This window comes from Varanus komodoensis, unplaced genomic scaffold, assembly GCF_004798865.1.
Source record: "Varanus komodoensis strain SLA01 unplaced genomic scaffold, ASM479886v1 scaffold79, whole genome shotgun sequence".
NCBI lineage: Eukaryota > Metazoa > Chordata > Lepidosauria > Squamata > Varanidae > Varanus > Varanus komodoensis.
In genome coordinates this window covers 1,557,289-1,579,720 of record NW_025336467.1, presented here as the reverse complement: position 1 = coordinate 1,579,720, position 22,432 = coordinate 1,557,289, and the positions used below count along the sequence as shown (strand labels likewise).

At 45.7% G+C, this 22,432-nt stretch overlaps 1 protein-coding gene across 1 annotated transcript in view; it reads left to right on the top strand.

The window, feature by feature from the left end:
- The window catches only part of LOC123035332 (protein unc-13 homolog A), a 151,091-nt gene that overhangs the window by 20,513 nt on the left and 108,146 nt on the right, over positions 1–22,432 (top strand). Inside the window, exon 2 of the mRNA XM_044453377.1 lies at positions 11,398–11,642. Coding sequence (XP_044309312.1) covers positions 11,398–11,642 — 245 coding nt within the window. The remainder of the gene's footprint in view (positions 1–11,397; positions 11,643–22,432) is intronic.

Here is a 22,432-nt window from a genome sequence, read left to right as displayed (position 1 = left end):
TTTTATCTAACCTCTATACAACTCCCAAACAAAGAAATTAGTTTTAGCGAGGCACAAAAAAGATAAAATAAAAAATCGGGACCAGTCAGACCTTTTTGTTAAGACTCGTATTTATGAAAGGTAGGATTTTTAGAAAAGAAATTGATTTTCCCCCTTGAAATACTGTTTGGTTTATACATTGGATAAGTATGTATTGTAAGCAAAGCAAGATGGATCCGAATCATTTCATGATGGGCCAGAGAGGGATTGTTAAGCAAGCTTTCTTACCTGGATAAGGTTGCAAAAATGTGAAAATATTGTGTTTTTACTTAGGTGTACAAACACACATCTCCAAATGTAACAAGTTATATTTTGTAGGTTTGGCGTTATGCAAGTAGAAGACTGCCAGAGACTGCAACCCTAAGAAAACTAGTTATTCTGAAGTTTTTAAAAAATATGATGCAATTTATCTGTCACATTGTCTCAGTGAAACTTAAGTACAACTGAACTTTGGATTTGGCTTTTAGGGCATGAAAGAAAAAGAAACATAGGGAAGTCATATTGAGCTAAATCGGGCTGTAATTATGCTTAAATTAGACTGGGGAAATTGATGGGCTAAGCTACTCATGCCTAAATTCTCCTGCATTTCAGTGGGCCTACTCTGAGCAGAACTAAATCTCAACCTAGTACACTGAATTTTGCAAGCTTATTTTGGACACACGCTGTCTGAAGAATTAACTTGAATTCCACAAGTGCCCCCCTCAAAATCCATATCCCAGATCCAATTTTTAAAATGTGGATTTTGTGACAGTTATTATTTTTTAAATGCTGGAATTTTGATGAGCTTTGATTTTGGGTATTCAGCATTTCCAAAGCTCTGTTTTCCTGGAGGTGAAACAACAGTTTTACAGGTAGTTTAAGTCCCGCCAGACGGTCTCTACTCACCATCCACCAAGTTTTTGCAGCCATGTCGTAACACAACTGCCATTTCACGGCGCTCTCCCCAGTCTGGCCAGTTGTCCCAGTGGGTCTTGAGAACTCCATTTCACTGGTGAAGACAGGGAGAGGTCCAGTCCAGTAGACCAACCCTTATCCCATGCTCCAAGATCTTGAGGTCACCTTTCGCCGCCGCTCAGCATCCATGAGCATCCTTGGGCAGAAAAAGAAAGCACTACGGCCTCAGTTTCTCTTTGCAGAATGCAAGCAATCCCAAGTTGCAGGATAGATCAAAGCTGAAATGACGCGATCGCAGAATCAATGGCCTATAAGCAAACCCGGTTTAATCAGAAGTATTCTAGCTGGGTTTTTAATGGTGTCTCTTTGTAGAAATCTTTCTAGCAAAAACAAACAGTCTGGGGGAAAAGGCACGTTTTTACAGTGAGAAAAAACCGAAGCAAGACAGACAATGGAACAGGGATGGATGGAGACGGAGGTTGTAGTCCCGGTTTGGTTTGTGGGTGGCCGGAGAAACAGCCTGGCGGTGTGACACAGAAGGTTGCTCTCTCTGTGGGGGTGTAATAAGCAGGAGAACACGCACTAAATGGCTGGGTTTTGAGAAGCCTCTTTCCTCTTCCCTCTCCCTGTTTATATTTGAATGAATAAGAGGGTATGGAGCAGATTTCTGTTGGAGAGGGAGCTGTGGTTTGCATTCCCTCCATCCTGGGAGCTGCTGGGCTGGTTGTCCCCCTTCCGCGGGGAATGCGGTTTGTTAATGATTCGTGTAGAACATAAAACGAAGGGTCTGTCTGACCTGGCATCTCGTCTCCGATAGTGGTGAGATGCTCAGCATTTGGTCTGCTCAGGTAGACTGCATTCAGACAAAGAGGTTCCATTGAGCTGCGCTTAGCAGCCACTCCTCTCCCTCCATGGATTTGTCTAATCCATTCAGGAAGTGGGTTGAACAAGTGGCCGTCACACATTGAGGACAGGGAGCTGGTTGTGGACTGAGAGATTTATGGAGGATGGGTAACGGAAATATCAAATTGGTGGACAGATACACAGATGCACTTGCTTGTGAGGGCAGTGAATAGTTCTGACAGCTGTTGCTTAGACCTCCAGCTATCCCCAGTGGGCAACAAGTTTCTTGGCTGGTTGGATCCTTGCTTTGATTCAACATGGCTGCTCTAATTTTCTTCTCATACAGAGGGCAGTTAGGAGTAGAGCCTCCAAAGGCAGGGGCAGTCTGACTGAAAGCAAGGCCACATTATCAGCCAGTGGGCTGCATGATGGAGGGTGGGGCTGCTCACATCCCTCAGAAGTGCAGGAAACATTCTGGGGTCCTTGCCCCTCCGTAAATGGGCTGGAAGCTGCCATCCTCTGACTTAAAGCATCAGAACTTGCGCAGAAAAACATCTTTGTACCCTGCCTAGCGGCTTCTAAAAGGCACCCACTGTGGAAACCGGCTGCCAAACTCACAGGGCTTTTAATTCTATCTGGCAGTGCTTTTTGGATGGCCGTATGCAATGGGACTTACACTCGTGTGTGTGTGTGTGTGTGTGTGTGTGTGTGTGTGTGTGTGAGAGAGAGAGAGAGAGAGAGAGAGAGAGAGAGAGAGAGGAGCTGGTTTGCCTGGTTCCCTGCAAAGCGTTCTACAATCCATTTCCTCCATTGCTTTCTAACCGTCATCCTCATGCGAGGTGGGAGGTGGGTCCCCCCCCACCAACCCGGTCACCACTGCCGCTCCAGCCGCACTGTTATTTTCCAAGCCTTTGTAATTGTACGTAACCACACAAGGCCTTTCAGTGCTCGCAGCTCCAGGCATCAATTCTGCGGGCGCACACGGAGACGCTTTTCCGATCTGGCTGCGAGGCAGCGTCAGCAGCTCCTGAAAAAACCTGGACCCGTATCTCCCTTTAAAAGGTTCTGGAAGGAGTGCGTGAGCTTTTGGGAATGCCGCTGCCTGAATCCTCAGAGAGGCATTGCTGGAAAGTCGGCAGCATCCAGCTCAGCGGACCCTTTGAAGAGAAGGGTCCCTGGTGCAGGTACACACACAGGCATGGCTCACAGTTTCAGGGACAGTCCTGCATCACCCGTGGAAAAGGCACTTGGGAAGCTTGCTAAAAATCAGCGCCTTTGCGTCTGCTCAGCATGTGTGTAATTAAAGTCTGCTGACTGCCAGGTCACTCCTCAAACTGAGACTGAGTTGTAAATGAATTTCCTGATTGGAATGAACAATGGAGCGTGTGCATCTCTCCTCCATTGGGCCTACCTCCACCTGGCAGGCCTGAGGGCCAGGAAGGAGGCCTTGCTGATTTTCTTTCCAGATGTTCAAGTGTGTGTTGGTCTCCAGCACGTCTGTGCAGTTGAATCAGCCTCCCTTGGCCAGCTGCTGAGCTGGTAGGCCGTAGGATGTGATGTTGTGGTACCTCTGTGGCTCTAAGGGATTTCAGTGTCTGTGGTGAGGACACCAAGGCTATAGCAGCTCAAGATTTCGTGGCACATGCCATGGGATTGTCTCTAAGTGTTGGACCAAGGTCTGTGGCTGAACCTCGGTGAGATGTGGTTAAGGAAGATGGTGGGGGAACAACATTTACATAGAAACAGAGTGAGTCAGAAGCGGCCTCCCGGGCCATCTAGTCTGACCCCCGTCATGACTAGATGACTGGATTCATTGTCATGGGCAGCTCACTCGACTTTAGACTATCAGCAGCTTTCCCCCTCTGCAGAGATTGGAAACCCATCAAGATGGCCTTCCGGGGAAGCTGGTAGATCCAGGTCTTTTTGAAACAGCATTAGGGGAATATCCAGGCGGCTGGGCTACTCTTCCTCTTGAAGCCTTGGCTGAGCTGTTGAACATCAAGATTGTCATGATGGTAGACACGATCACTCCTGAGCAGCCCCCCTCACTTAACAAAGTCCAGGTGGCCCTGATACATTCTGGAATTTAGCAAGGGGACACCAGCTTGGGAGATGACTGCAGTGGAAGTAGAGCGAGGAACGCTAAGACGTGGTCGCCACTGAGCTGACTTGATGAAAGAGGACTTCTTTACTGCCTCCATCACATCCCCGTATGCCAACTAGGGTGGTTCTTCTGGATTAATTCAGAATCTGCTCCACCCCGGTGCAAAACAGAACTTGCAGTGGCCGGTCATGAATTTGCTCCTCCTTTTGGGCCTTGATTCCATGGTTTTAGCAGACAGTCCTGTGAGGTTACGCAGTGCTGCCTGATCCGGCATTCCTGGAACGGTTTCAATTAATGCAACGCAAGGATGCCAGTAAAATAAAGAGATGCCTGCACTGGAACCACTGGGATATTCACTCCTTTGTTGGAATCCTTTCCACAGCAGCATTTTTGGTCCTGAAGAGTCTCAGATTTTGGTGTGAGTTTTGACCCCTCTGTTTTGGGCTGCTTTTGTGGTGCTCATTCTGGGTTGTAATCTGAAGATTTAGACTGTTTGTGGAGGAAAGATTTTCATTTCCTTTTCTTAGAATATATTTTATAGTATTTTTGTTTATATGGTGCTGGTTGTGCTTGCACTGATTTGGGGTGGTCATTCTTCCTCTAATTTCCATCAGTGTCTATACTGTGTATGAATCAATTTCAAGAGGGGCTTTTGTGTGGTGGGAAATGACACAAGAACAACCTTGCATTAATATCCCACCTCATTTCCTCTTCTAAAGATTGCACTCAGTGCAAAATCCAGAGGGTTGGATCCGCAATTTGGCTTCCTCTACAGGAGTGGACCTTCCTTGAGAGAAAACACTCTTCACATGCACTTTTCCTTCACTTGGTTTTTTTGGGAATCTTGCACCTCCTTCAGAGAACAAGGGTTCTTTCTGTCATGAAAAGAGAGGCTGCGGCTGATCCATCTGGAATCTGGATCTAACCCACAGTGTGCTTGTATGTTAAAGATAGATGAATTAGAATGAGGTGAACTTCAGAATATCTTTGAAGAGCTTAAGGCCACTCTCCCGTTCCCCTAATGACAGGGGAACTCCCTCACGTTCATTTACTTTAGCAAGCATTTAGTTAAAGAAGCGTCTTTCAGAGTTCAGAACTGGCTTATATTTTTACTAAAAATGGTGGGGTTTTGCATATCCTTGCTTAGAGCTGTAATTTGAAAATTTGACTGTCCCACTACAAAATGTTTCTGTAAATCAACACTGCATGATTTTAGTTTCCCAAGATTAGACTCCTGTCTCTCTTGGAAGGACTGCAGCGGAAACATCTAAAATGGTTGAAATGAACTCTTAGGCATGGACTGAATGTGCCAAATTAATATACAGGTTCAACAATAGAGAGGAAAGTGGTAGAGAATCTAGGCAAATTGTTTCGCTTCTTCATGATTAATTGGAATAAATTGGGTTCAGCTCCTGAAATTATTGATATACACTTTATTTGGGCTGGGTAAGATTTATTGAATGCAATTCTTGTGATGATCTACAAATTTATTTATTTATTTATTTATTAAAACATTTTTATGCCGCCCCATTCGCCGAAGCCTCGGGGCGGCTTACAACAATAAATTAATATAAACATTAAAAATCCAAAAAATACAATATAAAATAAGCCGCCCTGGCCAGATAAAATCAGTTAATACTAACAGTTAAAATACCGCTTAAATAAAAAGGTTTTCGCCTGGCGCCGAAAAGCAAGTAACGACGGCGCCAGGCGGACCTCTCTGGGGAGCGTGTTCCATAAGTTGGGCGCCACCGCAGAGAAAGCCCTCCTCCGAGTAGCCACCCTCCTAATTTCCTTCCCGGAGGGTTCCCGGAGAAGGGCCTCTCCCGCTGATCTCAAGGGGCGGCTGGGCATATATGGACGTAAGCGCTCCTTCAGGTAACCAGGACCCAAGCCGTTTAGGGCTTTATAGGTCATTACCTATAGGTCAAATGATATGCAAAATGTTTATCTGAATTGTCTTAATGGATACAAATAATAACATATACTTCTGCTGATGATGTATAAGAGGAGGAGCAGAGTTCACCAAGGCACTGATGTTTATTTCGCTAATCCTGAAAAATGAGCTCTTCTGGAGCAAGAATGAAGACTCTCCAGCCCCTTCTGGGGCCTTCCTCCGAGTGGCAACTCCGAGGGAAGTGCAGAGGACGGCCACTCAGGGGAGGGCTTACTTGGTGGTGACCCCCAACTTTGGAATAACTTTCACACTCTGGCCTGGCTGGTGCTAAATCAATCATGTTTTTGGCACCAGGTTAAGACTTACTCAGCCACCCAGGGGTTGAAGGGGAAACCCCACATATTTCGCAGTCACTTTTTTTTTTTTTTTTTTTTGTTAGTGCTTGTTATTATCTGTTTTCACTGCTCAAAACATTTTAATATTTTTTTCTGATCTTTGCTGTTGTTGTTGTTAGTTGCGAAGTTGTGTCCGACCCATCGTGACCCCATGGACAGCATTCCTCCAGGCCCTCCTGTCCTCCACCATCCCCCAGGGTCCACCCAAGCTCATGCCCACTGCCCCAGTGACCCCATCCAGCCACCTCATCCTCTGCTGTCCCCTCCTTCTCTTGCCATCAATTGTTCCCAGCATTAGGCTCTTCTCCAGGGAGTCCTTCCTTCTCATTAGGTGGCCAAAGCATTTGAGCTTCAGCTTCAGTATCTGGCCCTCTAAAGAGCAGTCAGGGTTGATCTCCTCTAGGACTGACCGGTTTGATCGCCTTGCAGTCCAAGGGACCCACAGGAGTCTCCTCCAGCACCACAATCCAAAGGCCTCAATTCTTCGGCCTTCCTCATGGTCCAGTTTCACAGCCATACATTGCTACTGGGAAAACCATCGCCTTGACTATACGCACTTTTGTCGGCAGGGTGATGTCTCTGCTTTTTAGTATGCTGTCTAGATTTGCCATAGCTTTCCTCCCCAGGAGCAAGCGTCTTTTAGTTTCTTGACTGGAGTCCCCATCTGAGGTGATCTTGGAGCCCAGGAAAATAAAATTTGTCACTACCTCTATTTCTTCCCCATCTATTTGCCCAGAAGTGAAAGGACCAGATGCCGTGGTCTTAGTTTTGTTAATGTTGAGTTTCAAGCCAACTTTTGCACTCTCCTCCTTCACCCGCATCCAGAGGCTCTTTAGTTCCTCTTCACTTTCTGCCATGAGAGTGGTATCAGCTGCATATCTGAGGTGGTTGTTATTTCTCCCAGCAATCTTAATTCCAACTGGTGATTCATCCAGCCCCGCCTTTCTCATGATGTGCTCTGCATGTGAGTTAAATAGGCAGGGCGACCGTATACAGCCTTGCCGAACTCCTTTCCCAATTTTGATCCAATCAGTGGTTCCGTGTCCAGTTCTTGCTGTTGCTCCTTGACCTGCATATAGGTTTCTCAAGAGACAAATAAGATGGTCTGGGACTCACATCTCTTTTAAGAACTTGCCACAATTTGTTGTGATCCACACAATCAAATGCTTTAGCATAGTCAATGAAGCAGAAGATGTTTTTCTGGGGCTCCCTAGCTTTCTCCATGATCCAGCGTATGTTGGCAATTTGATCTCTAGTTGCTCTGCCTCTTCGGAACCCTGCCTGTACCTCTGGTAGTTCTCGGTCCACATACTGCTGGAGCCCAGCTTGTAGGGTTTTGAGCACCACTTTGCCAGCTTGTGAAATGAGTGCAATGGTGCGGTAGTTTGAACATTCTTTGGCATTGCCCTTCTTTGAGATGGGAATGCAAACTGACCTTTTCCAATCCTGTGGCCACTGTTGAGTTTTCCAAGTTTGCTGGCATATTGAGTGTAGCACTTTTACTGCATCGTCTTTTAAGATTTTGCATAGCTCAGCTGGAATACTGTCGCCTCCACTAGCTTTGTTGTTGCTCAGACTTCTTAAGGCCCATTTGACTTCATATTCCAGGATGTCTGACTCAAGGTCAGTGACCACCCCATCGAGGTTATCAGGGATGTTAAGATTTTTCTTGTATAGTTCCTCTGTGTAATCTTGCCACCTCTTCTTAATCTCTTCTGCCTCTGTTAGGTCCCTGCCATTTTGGTCCTTTATCATGCCCATCTTTGCATGAAATATTCCCTTCATATCTCCAGTTTTCTTGAAGAGATCTCTGCTCCTCCCTTTTCTACTGTTTTCTTCTATTTCTTTGCACTGTTCATTTAAGAAGGCATTCTTATCTCTTCTAGCTATTCTCTGGAATTCTGCATTCAATTGGGTATGTCTTTCTCTTTCTCCCTTGCCTTTCGCTTCCCTTCTTTCCTCAGCTATTTGTAAAGCTTCCTCAGTCAGCCATTTTGCTTTCCTGCATTTCTTTTTCTTTGGGATGGCTTTAGTTGCTGCCTCTTGTACAATGTCGCAAACCTCCATCTGATCTTAAAATACTTTTATTGCATTTTTATCTGTTCTTATGGCCCGCGTCAACCACCCACTTTCTTGGAGCACGAGTCCAATTTCGAGGCACATGCACTGAGCATTTGCGCAGAACTCACAAGAAACTGAGCCCCCCACCCCACCCCACCTGGTGGCAGTTTCTCTTCTGTGCATGGGCCAGTAATTTTTGTTTGTGCTGCTGGAAGGGGGTTCCTTCCTGCACAGCTGGACAAGCAATTCCAGACCTCCCTTCAGCTTACAAATCACAAATGCAGCCCTTCGGGGTCAGGTGTCTGAGAAGCTCTTGTGGAATTGTGGAAAGACACGGATCATCTCCATGCATCTCAGTTCTGTTTTTGGAACAGAGTTGTCCCTGCCTGCCTTCATCAATACCCCTTGTGGGAGAAAGACGGAAGGAATACGACAACTGCGAGTCTTGGATGGTGCTTTTTACACAAGCCACAGCTTCCAGACAGTCTTTGAGGGCTGTCCCACATAGAACCCATTGCAGTAAGTAAGTTTAGAGGTCATTGGAGGGCTGATTACTGAAGTTAGGCGATCCCTGCCCCTTTAGGCACTTCTCTGAGACACTGTCTTAATTTCCCATGAATGTTTTCCCATGCCTTTTGATTACGCATGTCTAGACCTGGAAGCTGTAATGGTTGTGCCCAGGACTTCCACAGAGCCAAAAGGGTGCAGAAGCATCACTTAAACTCAGAATTGCCTAAAGATTCAGGCTTGGATAGTGCTTCTCATGAGTAGACTTTTGACACGGTGCTTTCAGCTCTCTGCATTTTGAAACTTGGCTTCCTTTGCCTTGCTTCTCTTTGGACTGATAAGACTTTGGCTTTTTTCTTTGCCAGTTGATTCAGCTAAATCGTTTTGCCCCCAAAGTGAACCGAACTCCCCAAAGAGCAACGGAAACAAATGAACCATTCAGAACTTACTCATTTTAATTCCTTTTTTATTTTTATAACTACATGGCTAGGGCCTCTTTTTAATTTTTTTTTATTCATTAGAAAAGTGTACACGCTTAGGCAGGATGTGGTGTTTGCAATGAAAAAATGTTCAAAAATTGTCATTGCATCACAAGAACAAAAGTGGTCTGAGGTGCTCTCCATTTACGAAGCAGCTTGATTTTCTCAAGTTTGGTCTTCTTGGCTGCAGCTCAAGTACCATCTATTAAAATTTTATTATTTTAATATTTGCCTTGCCTTATTTGGGGTTTGCATGATTGAAAAAGAACCAGTGAGGTGTAGTGGTTAAAAACAGAGGAGCAGGACTCCTGTTTTAGCAAACTTCAAGTGCCCACTCAGCCATGGAGCCAGCTGGGTGACTTTGGGCCAGTTATGGACACTCACCCTGGCCTACCTCACAGGGCTGTGGTTGTGAGGGTAGTATTGAAGGGAGGAGGAAGAGGAGGATGTAAGCTGCCTTGAGTTCCTTGGAAGGAACAAAGATGTGTTGCAAATAAATCAATTGAAGTATCTGTCGGTGAAGAGGTACATGCATGGAATCTAAATATTTGGAATGAATTGCAGTTCACTTAGCTCCAAATACCAGGCCTGCCATACCTCCATCTGCTGGCTGCAGGTGAAGCAGGATGAGGTGCCTGTAGGTGATGTTGGACTTGGACACACCCTTCCTTGGACTGCTTCCCTGCCCCCCGTCCCACCTCCGACTGTGAATCCTGCATGTTTCCCTGTGCATTTTCTGCAACAACAGAGGAACAGAAGAGGCTGTTTGGAGCAAGCACCTTGCTCAGTCTTTCACTCCAAGAGAGCCAGTGTGGTGTAGTGGTTAGAGCCAGTGTGGTGCAGTGGTTAGAGCCAGTGTGGTGCAGTGGTTAGAGCCAGTGTGGTGCAGTGGTTAAGAGCTGGGACTGGGACTCAGGCAATCTGGGTTCGAGTCCCCGCTCAGCCATGGAGCCAACAGGGGGACTTTGGGCCAGGCACAGACTCTCAGCCCAGCCTACCTCACAGGGTTGTCGTTGTGGGGATGAGATGAGGAGGAGAATGATGTAAGCTGCCTTGAGCCCTTTGTCGGAAAATAAATAAATAAATAAATAAATAAAGGGTGTTGTGTCATGCAGAACTGAGATGTCACAAGAATCCACTCCAGGTGTCCAAGGAAAGGTGGGTTCTCCAAGGTGGGGCATTGAAAATCAGGAAGGTTTCCTTGCACCAGCAACAGTGTTGGCCCAAGTTCTCCCCATGTTACTGGGCCTGGTGGATATCCACTTACAGTCCTTGGAATTAATTAACTGTGGAATGAAAGTTGAATAAATAAATAACACGGAAATGCCATCTCAATTTCCGTTTCATTCTTGCAGAAGGGAGAAACGGGGGCTATCCAGTGATGGGGATCCCAACTGCTATCAGCCCCAGCTGACATGGCTAATGGGGAGCATGAAGGCAGGTCTATCCAACAACATCTGGACCAGGGCCAGATCCCCTCCCCCTGTTTTATCTCTTCAGGCGCTTGGTGACTAGGCCTTGTGCAGGAACTAGCCTGATCCAGATGGCTTCTTAAACTGCACCCCCTTCTTAGGTTGTGTCAGAAGCCAGTTGGAAACTTGGAAGTTGCTGCCACTAAACAAGAAGCACTGAGGATAGTGGGGTGCTTTTCGGGGCCATTGGATTTAGACCCCCCTCCCTTCCCTGGCACCCCCTTCTGGTCCTGGGTCAGGCACCCTCTGGTGCTGCACTCTGCTAGGACTATTGCAGGACTGAACTTCCAGGGATGGAGCTACTCCCACGACTGACAGAGCCGGATCCTTTCTGGTTCATGCAGGTGTTCCCAGTCCTGAGCGACTGCAGCAGTCTCAAGAAAAGGTTTTGAGCCGCATTTTCTTAGTGCACCTCATGGATGTGGGGATGGGCGGCGGGAAGAAATGTGTGGCAGGCTGGCTAAATTTGGAACCCCGCTTTTCTTTGTCAATCTGCTTGTTCTCTCGTTTGGAATCAAGACCAGTGAATGAGGCACTCCAAAATCAGAAGTGGAATTCGGAGAATTCTATAGGCTACCCCATTTATCTAGAGAGGTTTGAGCAGCACTCACAGAAAGTGCCTTTAAATTTCTCAGCCGATGAGATGGCCTTTAATAAAACCCGCCTTCTTCTTGCTGTTTATTCTCCCTCCTCATCTTGACGTCAGGAGCTGTCCACGGATCCTGGTGCTGAAGCAAAATGGCTGGCTGCTAGACTCGGATGAGCCGCCCCGAGCAGCAATTCAGAGAATATGCAATTTCCCAGCAGAAGCAACACAGATCGTTCCTTTCTCACGTTACTCCCCCACTGAAACGAGACTCCATCCAGCCCGTTGTGCAAGAAGGCCGAACCTGAGCGAGAGAGAGAAAGAGGGAGAGAGAGAAATTGCCATGTCTTTGCTGTGTGTTCGAGGTAAGAGAACCGATCCTAAAAAGAAAAAAGTCAGTGGTTTAGAAGAAGCTAATGTGGGGTGGGGGTGTGCTTGTGCCCCAAATTTTTTGATAATATATATTAAGAACATGTCTCTGTTAGCCTGAGGGTCTAAATGAAGATTTTCTATTCCCAGCGTGGGAAGAAATGACAGTGAAGGAATGAGGCATGCCCTGTGCTGTGGATAAATTGTGCCATTGTGGAAGAATATTTGTCCCTCTCGGTATATTTTTACAGCTGTGATGTTCGGCAAGATTAACTGAGGCATGAGGGCGATCGGTGGAACAGAAAACAAGATGCCAGAGAATTTGAGGAGCACATTCCAAAGAAGTCTTCCCCCTGCACCTCATTTTCTTTTCTTGAATGGATGCTATTTTAGTAAAACATTTGAGGGTGTGGCACACTTGTGTGTGTGTGTGCGAAAGCGAGTGAGCATGCGTGTAGGGATGGAGCGGCTTACCACTGGAATTCTGCAAGAAGAAAGACTGTTTGAAGGGATCAGGATTAAATCTGTCCCTTCTCCCAGTTTATCTTCCAGTTCATTTTCACTGGGACTGAGATACTGAATTCGCTTTCCATTGCTGGAGGGGAAAGAGGGCTGGTTTGGCAGGTAGGTTTTTTCTTTTGCAAATGCACTCATACAAAAGGAATGGCTGGCCAGTGAAAAATGGTCTGTTGAATCCAGCTCTCCATTTGTCTTTGTCCCTTCTTTCCTATCATAAAAAGAAGGTTTATTGTTCCTTTATTTAGAGCATTTTTATTTGGCCAAAGAGCTATTGCAAGACCTTGTGCCTAATCATTAAAACAAAGCAGCCCCTTCCTCCAGACTTTCGATGGAAAAGTCAAGACACACAAGGAAAAAGGAACAGGGAAGGAGGAGGAAAAAAGTTAATCTGCCAACAGCACCGCTGGGATATCCCATCTTTCCCTTCTCAACACCTTCAGGAAAGCCCCAGTTTAAGAAATGGCTCCCCTCCCACTGTGCCTGCAGTGTGATTGTTTGTAGGATGCATTTTTTAGAAACAGAGCAAGTCAGAAGGGGTCTGCCGGGCCATCTAGTCTGACCCCAGGCTCCAGCCGGCTCCGCTCACGACATGCCCACCATGTGCACGTCCAGCCTATCCTTGAGCATCCGCACCGACGGGGCCTCTACCACCTCACCTCCCTCAACCAACTCAGTTTTTGTTATGCGTGCCCTACCTTTAAAGTAATATTAGTCTTACCAGCTGTTCCAGTTAAATAGATCGTGATATTCGTTGCCACATGGTGTGGCAGCTCTTACTTGATAGGGATTTAGGATCAGTAAGTCAAATTGCCCCAAGAAAAGTCTTGCTGGTTTACACCATGTTCTCTTGAGAACCCGAATACATCATGCATCATCAAGCCTAAAAGCAGCATATTTTCCCATAACCCCCAGATTTTAAACGTTTATTTTAAAAAAAAAGTTAACTAGAACAGTATGTAAATCAGAAGAGACCTGTTTAAACACCAGAATGAGGATTTCTGCCAGATCTTTAAGAAACTTGAGATACCCTTAAAACCTCAGCACAGAGGGCTGGCTTAACCTGAAAGGGGGAAACCTTGGTGCCAGAGGGGACAGGCTTTCCAGAGCTAAGGGGCTACCACCAAGAGATCCCTTTCCCTCATTGCTGTCATAAGCAACCCCCCTTCCCCCTTTTCTGGCAGGCTACAACGTATGGTCAAAATCCAGTCTTTTATTAGAACTGGACAGTTGCCACCCTCGAGCTTCCTTCATAGATGGCACTCAGAGGAAGACCTCTGACTTTAATCAGAGCAAACTGGCAGAAGGAGGTGCTAGAAGGCATTTTGCCAAGTATGGTTACCCCAAGTAGCATTGAGCTTTGTAGCTGAAAAAGGCTCAGCACCATGAAAGTGGCCAATGCCGATGGTCCAGAATTGGTGTCGTGTGTTAAGATCTTCTGGTCCCAGTTATTAGTCTGGCTCCTCCAGTTTGCACAAGCTTGAAGTTTCTGAGCAGTCTTCAAGGGTAGCCCCACGAAGAGCATTTTGCAGTAATCTAGTTTTGCTGGGAACAGGGTTCCCTCCCTCTCCCTTTCAAACAGTAGACCGTTCTTTGGCAAAGATCACCTGATTTCCAACATACGGCCAGCAAAATAATAGTCAACAGAGGAAGAGCCTCTGAGCATGCACAGAGTGGTTCATTGAACCCAAATTAGAAACTATTTCTGAGAACACGCCTTTTCGGTATCCTTGGGCTCTACCCCTCTGGGGAAGGGCATTGATACAGGCCTCTAGTTGGCTAGCCCTCCTCTCCTGATGATGCAACATGGGGTTAGGGATCAGACCAGGGTTCTCTTCCATGTCCTCTCCTGGCACTTCCAAATCCTGTGGGTTCAAAAGCTCTGCCTGAACACCCGGGAATGGTGGCCTTGAGATAAGCCATTAAGACCTGCGCAGGCCCTCTAACTGGGCTGCTCATCTCTCCCAACCCCTCATCATGGGGTCAAGGACCAGGAAGACAATGTCAAACCTTCCTTCCCTTCCCAGGCCCCTCCTTTCTCTTCCAAAGCATCTCTACTCTCCCGGGAACCAGTGGGCAGCAACCGTGAGGGTGCCTCAAAGGCCTTGGCTTCTCCCCAAGCTTCCAAAGCTTCCCTCGCCAATTCGTAAAGATTGTCTTCTCTAGCATCCGTCAAGAAGACGGAGATGCCCTCCAAGAAAGGTGGTTTGCTTCACTTACTCCAGACACGTCAGGCATCCCTACCATAGCCTCTGCCGTGGGGCCTCCCTCCTTCCCCCCCATGATGGGGGAGATCTGATGCCCATTCCATTCTCTTGGGGCCAACCCCCCCCTACTGCAAGGAAAGAGAATCAATAAGGCCAAGCCTTCAGCCGTGGCCTCCACTGGAGGGTCTCCGACACGTAGGCGCTTGTTTAGTATGTTCCCGCTAAGTTTCAGACTTCCAGGATTCACAGTCTTCTCTCCCACACCACACTGGCTCTTTGTCGACAGAGCCAGATCTTTGATTTCTTTCTCTGCTCCCGTTCCCAAAAAATTTGCACAAAGCAAGGCTGGTTGTGTGACCGTTTCAGGAATATAAGGAAGGGATCTGAAGGGCTACTACAGCGTCTGTTGCTTTGCCGAATATGAGCAATTCTCCAAAGGTGTTTTTTGCTGCTCTTCAAGTCAGGAAGATTCCCAGAGTCACTTCCAAGTAGGCAGTCCCTGCTCTCAAGTGTATGATCGAAAAAAGAATTGGGTGGGAGTCGTGGGGGAGAATGAGCTGACGCCGCTTGAGTCATTTATCCAGGTAGAAGATAATAGCACTGCTGAGCTCAGGTTTGTGCAGCTCCCGCCCTTCGCTGACCTGCTCCTTCCTCCTCCTCTTTGGCAACTTCTCTTCTCCTTTTGGGTTCGAGCTGATGTTCATTTTTTCCTCCCTTCTCTTTGCAATCTGTTTCCACAGACACAGATCTGTTCTGTTTTCATATAGCCCGAAGTGCCTGGCTCTGTCTAATCTTTGAAGTAAGCAGGTTTGGGCTTGGTGCTGCAAGCAGTATAGCAATGTAATTATTGTTAATAATAATAAATGTAATGGATGCGGGGGGAGGGAATGGAGCCTTGTCTGTAGCAGGCCTCCGATTTGGTTTTGTATTTTAAAGAACAGAGGCTTAGATGGATGGGGAGTGTGACCCAACAGGCCACATTTAGCTCAGAATGGAATGTCATTTGCAATTGTCTGTGTTTTAAAAGGCAGCTTGCCTCATTATTTTGACCCTAATTGAGCCCGTCTCTTCAGAACATCCTACACACCCACCTCCCACGTGATGCAAAGTCTTCGGCTCTGTCACCTTCATTCACAAACTGGGCCACTTGGGAACAGTGAACAACATTTCTCTTAAAGGACTTGGGTCTTTTTAAAAATCCTATTAACTAAATAATATCATTCAATACTCTGCAATACAAAAGGGCATCAATACCAACAAGGAGTTTAAAAGAGAAAAAAACCTACAGTACAAATTGTATTGTGTAAATACAATTTACACAAAAGAATTCAGTTTGTTTGGTACTGAGGGCTAGGGACTTAAAGACAAGCAAGGTGCACTTTGTAATACAGAAATAACCAGGAGGAAAACATAGGAGACCTAGAAAAGAGACTCACAAGAGACCCACTGCAAGCTTTGGCCCCATCTCTCCCAAACCCTCTGCAATCATGTTTGCTTTCTGCTCTGTTTTCCTTGCCTTTGCCAATTTTTTGGCAGGTGAAGGTAGCAAAGAGAGCCGTGTTTGTATCATGGGGAGAAAAATCCAGATAGGAAGGGCTTAATGAAATCACAGACCCCGAGAGCTTACTGGTTCCAAATTTCAGCCGATTGGTGCCCTTCCCAGAAACAGATGCGAAAGGCTTTGTTATGAACAGAAAAGGGCTGTTCTGCCTTTGTCCTTCCATTGTTATCAGAGCATCATTCCTGACCCCTGTTCTCCCTGGATAAGCACCTGAACATCAGGCCTAAAAATACTTCAAATCAAATTCATTAACTGGTGAAAAACAAGTGAGAGAATGCATTTCTGCAAACCTAAGATAGGTACATGGCACCTGTCTGAGTAAAATTGTGGCTTGCACAGCTATGTGTGGAAGATGCTTTGGGTTAATTTCTCATTGCTTCTCCAGTGTGCTGTGCCCTGTTCTTTACAGAGGTGGCAGCTCACACGGGGGGCCTGGGAGGACTGGCCCCCCTCCCCACTCAGCCATGGAGTTCCCTGGGTGACAAGCCAAGCCGCTCACTCTTTGCCTAACCTCCACCTCACATGGTTGTTGTGAGAATAAAAATGGCACAGGGGAGAAACAGAAACAGAGAGTGTCAGAAGGGGCCTCCTGGGCCATATGGTCTGAACCCCGGCTCCAGCCGGCTCCGCTCATGACATGCTCACCATGTGCACATCTAGCCTGTCCTTGGACACCCACACCGATGGGGCCTCAGCCACCTCCCGGGGAAGCCCATTCCACACCCTCGGGGTCCTAACTGTCAGGGAGGACTTCCTGGCATCCAAGTTGAACCTGGGTTTCCTGAGCTTCTCTCAGAACTATGGAAGGTCCCTTGGGGTCCTCACAAAGCAGGTAGCATATAAATGCAATGTAACAGCAGTCATAGCTAGATATTTTTAAGCCACCTTTCTTCAAAAGGTACCAGCATGTTGGTCCCTTAAATATCTGTAATTCCACACCAAAGGAGGTGGCAAAGTCCCTGTTAAAAGGTTCAAACTGGTCTATGTGTTGTATGCAGCTTTCACATGCCCCCTAAGCCAGAGGTGGGGAACAGGACGGTCTCTAGGTGTGGGGCTTCAATTTCCTGGCCAACAGCTGGTTAAGAGGAGAGTGGCCATCCAGCAACATCTGGAGAGCCTTGTCGTGTACAGTGAGGAACACTGGATTTCTGCAGACATATGAAGGAATATTTCACAGCCATTTAAGCTCCACCCTAAACGCATCTCTTCTGAAATACATCCTATTTGGACACAGCTGATATTTTTATTTTGAAATAAAAAAGGGGGTGGGATTCCATCATTGTCTGGATTGTCTGCATCCGGGTTAGGTCACCTCTGGGGCATGCTAAGAAACCAGAAGGAGGTTTGCTTTTAATCACTTTCTGCTCTGTGTGAGAAAATCAAGAGGTTTGAAAATAAAAATATGGGTTCAGGTGTCCCCATGTTTTCTGAGAGGCATAACCCCAAAGTCCCACTGGCTCCAACACAAGGACTATCCTTTTTCCTAAGTGGCCAGTTGAAAGTCTGGGGGGAAGCCCTTGCAAAAAGCATGGAGACAGCAGCAGCTGCCGGTATGTTTCCAGAGCATGATATTCAGAGGTGAACTGCTCCTTAATATGGAAGCTCCATTGAGATAGCTTAAGACAAACTCCCAGATTAAAGGCGTGGCTCTTATGGCTCTGAGAAGCCCGTAATCCTTGCCATTCTCTGCAGAGGACCTTTGAAAAGCATTTTGCTATTGAACTGAACAGAGCCAGGTTTTAATTTACTTATTTCCTCGAAGCATTTTTATACTGGCCTTGATCGTGTTTGGAGTTCAGGGCAGGCCTGTGCAAGAGCTTTGCCCTGCCGTTTGCCTGATCTTGCCTGATCTGTGGAGGGGAGGTGGAGTCTTCCTCTCCAGGCTAAAATGGAGGCCATGTGGATAATATCTCCTAGCAATCTGGCCTCTCCTGAGCCAACGCTATTAAGTACCTGAGAGCGATCCCAAACCACAGATGCCTATGAAATAAAAATGCATTTAATTAGCCCTGGGATATAGACAAGGTGATAAATTTCATTACTGCATTGGCTCGTCAGAGCTATTTTTTATTACAATGCTTGGCAGTCTGAGTAGAATCATGGCATTTTCACCGGAGCCTGTAGAACATGGGTGAAGCAGAGATTCTTCCAATGTTGGTGGACCATACATCTGCACAGCTAGTTGCTAGGCTTGATGGGAGTTGGAGTCCAGCAATATTACCTGTTGAATCGTGGCGTCACCCAGCTCTAGGACCTAACAGTAATTTTAGGTGGATCTAGGCAGAAATGAATTGTACAGTTTGATTAAAATTGTTCCTGGGAAACTATCCATACCTTTCCAACCTAAATCTCTCAGTGCATCAAAATGTGGTGCCAGAGAGCTTGGAACAGGCGAGGAGCCCCCAAGGGGGGCGGGGAAAGGGGGGGAGAATCCCCATGGGAGTGGCCCCATGAGTTCACAAGTGTGGACCAGTGTCCACATTCACAGGACAGTCCTCTCTTGGTAGAGCAGCCAGAGGCCACCCTCAATGCTTGAAACAGCCTTAATATGTTGCATTAGTCAATGGTATTCGCAGTTGGGTTAATTTCTTGTAAACTGCCCGGAGCCTATGGGAATGGGGCGGTATATAAATACTGTGGTTCCCCGAAAATAAGACCAGGTCTTATATTAATTTTTGCTCCAAAAGATGCACTAGGGCTTATTTGCAGGTGATGCCTTATTTTTTTTCTTACAAAAGCCATAAGATTCTTGCCCCAAGAGTCCTTCACAATTCCTTTCTTGTACTCAACGGAATCGCTCTTTCTTTTTGCACTCCTCTTGTCTGGGGGTCAAAATATTATTCCCTTTAAATCTACCATTGAATCAAGTGTTAATTGAAGACTTACGAGACAGGAGTGGCAACAGATGAGTGCATTAAGTACATCTGCTGCAACACATGATGTATTGAATTATGAAACACGCCTGTTCATTATCAAGTGCGCATGTTATTCATGCTCATGTCTGTATTCCAATTGGTCATTCGGCAATGAGTCTCAAGTTCATCTCTTTCCATAGGTGTTTACCTCTTGTCCAAAGGGGCCCGCTTGGGTATTTAGAAATACTTAATTATAATTTATATTATTTTAAGTATTAATGTCCATAAATAATATTATTTATTTATATTTAATAATATATTATTATTTTAGAATTCAATCCATCCATCGTGTGTTGCAACACACATACTGGCTGATGATCTTAACTGGGCTTATTTTGGGGGTAGGGCTTATATTACGAGCATCCTGAAAAATCATGCTAGGGCTTATTTTCCAGTTAGGTCTTATTTTGGAGGAAATAGGGTATTAAGATACATGCATAAATAAAATCCTTGGAAGGACAGTCTTGTTCAGTAGTGGGATTTTCAGTTCTGGACCAGCTTTGGAGCTGTTTTTTGGACTGCGTGATTGTGTGCAGGACTGGCTTTTCTGGGTGATTTCTATTTGCCGGTTTGATAGCTGCCCCAGACAGATGGGGCAGTACAAGCTGCTGTCCAAGGAAGTCCTTTCATCCCATACTCTGCCCCAGAATTTTGCAAGGACCACATTCCAGTGATGGGTGACTCCAAAGAAAAAAGGGGCAGGGTGAAACAGAAACATAGAAACAGAGCGAGTCAGAGGGGACCTCCTGGGCCATCTAGTCTGACCCCCGACTCCAGCCGGCTCCGCTCATGACATGCCCACCATGTGCATGTCAAGAAATCCAAAGCAGCTTGCAATTCTCCTCCTCTCTATTTGATTCTCAGAACAATTCTGAGAGGCTGGTTAACCCTCCGACTGGCGATGGAACCGAAATTCCAGCGGTTCTGCCCCATGTTACTGCAAGTCAAGCTGGTTCTTAGGAGAGGGATTTCAGCCTTTTAGGATGGGGGGAAGCTGTGCAAAAGCCAGGAAATAGCAGCTGTTGGCTCTGCAGAGCCCCTGAGCTAAAGGGACCCTTCGACTCAAAGGAAGTCTCCACAGGTGAGAACGCGACATCTCTCTAACCACCTAGAAAGGTAAAATGGCTGGATGTCTCCAGCAAACAGGAAGGGAAGGGCATCTCGATGTAACATGACTTCCACTGGCCTGCTCCTCAGAAATAATATATATTTCTTAATAATAATATTTTATTATTATTAATAATAATAATAATATTTTTAAAAAACCTTGATGCAATTTGATGGGCGAACCTGCCATTCCTCCTGGACTGTTGCCTCTTAAGAGCTATCCTGGTGCTGTGGCTATGTAGATCAGACTCGTTCTTTTTTTTTAACAATAGGGTGGATGTTTGTAACAATGTGTTCCAGGCTTAAAATGGATTTTACACCAGGTGGCTTGTCTTGATTTGGCTCCGAAATCTGTCCATGCATTGTTAAGTAGAGCACAGAACCTACAGAAAGAGACTGCATGTATGTCTAGAATTTATTATTATATTCTTATTGTGCAGTGCAAGGCATTAAGCCCCTGAAGAGCTTCCAAACGGAGCTGAAAGACTTGCACCTTTACAGTTAGGAATTAATTAGGAATTAATATGGAAATGACTGAAAAAAGAACCACAAGAATCCTCTTACATAAGCCTAATTTCTCGAAGGCAGAAAAAGAGAAAAGACAGAAATCTGTACTACCACCTGTATTGGCACCAAGCAAAATGTCTCCGTGGTTTTGTGACGGCTTTTAGTTCACCAGAAATCTTAATGAGGGAAGGTGTTACATGAATCAGAGTGAGAAAAGCTGTCATGAAGCTGAAGGCACCCTGAGAGGGTCCAAATGGACATTTCCCCACTTTGCTTTCCTTGACAAATGTCAAAAGCCAGCTGAAAAATGTTTTGAGATTGTTGTGCTAGTCAAACAGTATATAAACGCTTTAAATTAAAAAAAAGGCGAGCTTTCCAGACCAAACAAAGGCAGGAGCAGCCATTGCTCATGAAAAAGGTGTGGCAGGATTGGTCCTCCCTTTTTAATGTGATCCTCATGTTGTTGCTGTTTTTCTTTTGCCCTGATAGTTCTCAAGGTAATGCACATTTTGAATCTCATCCCCAAAACTATCAGCTTGGGCAGGTGAAAACTTGCCCCTTTTTGTCAGGCGCAAACTCTTGCCTTTTTGAACTCTTGCCTCTGAACTCTGGGGCTCCTTTAAATGGGGGTGTTGAAAGGGCAGTGGGTGCTGGATAAAATGCTCAGTGTGGGGGGACCCCAAACCACTCTGGGTAAAACAGACTAAATTCAGAAAACATGGCATCCCACCATTGCTAGCTACCTATGACAGGTTGTTCTGTATGGACCAGGTTAGATAACTTATGCCAACTGGTTACTAGTAGCCTAGATGGGGAGCTAATGTGTTCTAATGCAAACTGATGCTTGTTTGTGTGTGTTAAATTTTGGGATATCCAATCAAAGAGATGCAAAGTCTGCAGAGAAGACAGCCTGTTCTCAACCAGTTCCTGAGTCACTTAAGAGCGTGGGAGGGCAAGCTGGAAATCCGTCCTCACTTCCCGGAGGCTTCATGACAGCTGAAAAAAGCAGCGTCACACCAATGGCTCAGAATTAGGTTAATGATTTTCTGGAACAAGAGAAATGGATCTCACTTGGTCTCTTGGCCATCTTACCAGTAAAGTAGGCATAAGACATATTTACAGAAGCTTTTTTGTTGCTTCATCAGACCCAAGAGTTACCTTACATTATTGAAATTCTTATAGGTTTTTAATTTTGTATGGCAAACTTTTTGTGATGTTTATAATGTGGTATATTTTACCCTATACTCTCATTGTGTCTTAAAGTGCCAAGAGAGCTATTGGGCAGTATAAAACGTAAATAAATAGCACAGGCTTTTTCCAACCCAATGATGGATGTTATAGTTAAATTTTCCTGGGAATCACTACCAGAAGGATGAGGATTTTGATCTTACCAGTGCAGTTTGGATAGCAAATTCACAAAGTTCTCCACATTGAGGCTAAACAGGACTCGAAATCTCAAACAAAACAATGCCTTGAATGTGGGAGAAACCAAAATGGGTGGATTCATCCATACAGAGGCCTGAATGCACAGCTCTGGAATACCCGGCCTTGGATCTCTGCAAAGAGACGCATTCGTTCTGTTCCTGAGGCAAGCTACAGAATCATATTATGCTTATCTTTTGAAGAGAAAGGACTTGACATTTTAAAAATGTGAATGAAGGCTAACATGGCCAGATAGCCTTTGCTATTGGGCAGTATGCAAATGGAATAAAATAAGGTAATATTGAACTGAAAGAGACCCCCATTCCTCTCCTTAAGGTGAAACTAGAGGAAAAAATTTTGGATTGGAGAAATTCCAGGCAAGTTGAAATAAGATACACACATTGCCATTGGTCCTCACTCAGTTCTGATTAAAGTGGAAGTGAAAATTGCAGAGTGAGGATGGAGACTGATTTAGTCTTTTTCCACAGATCCTTGCTGGGCACAAGATAAGCCTTGAGTGCTCAGTTTCAAAGCTTTAAACATCAGCTTTT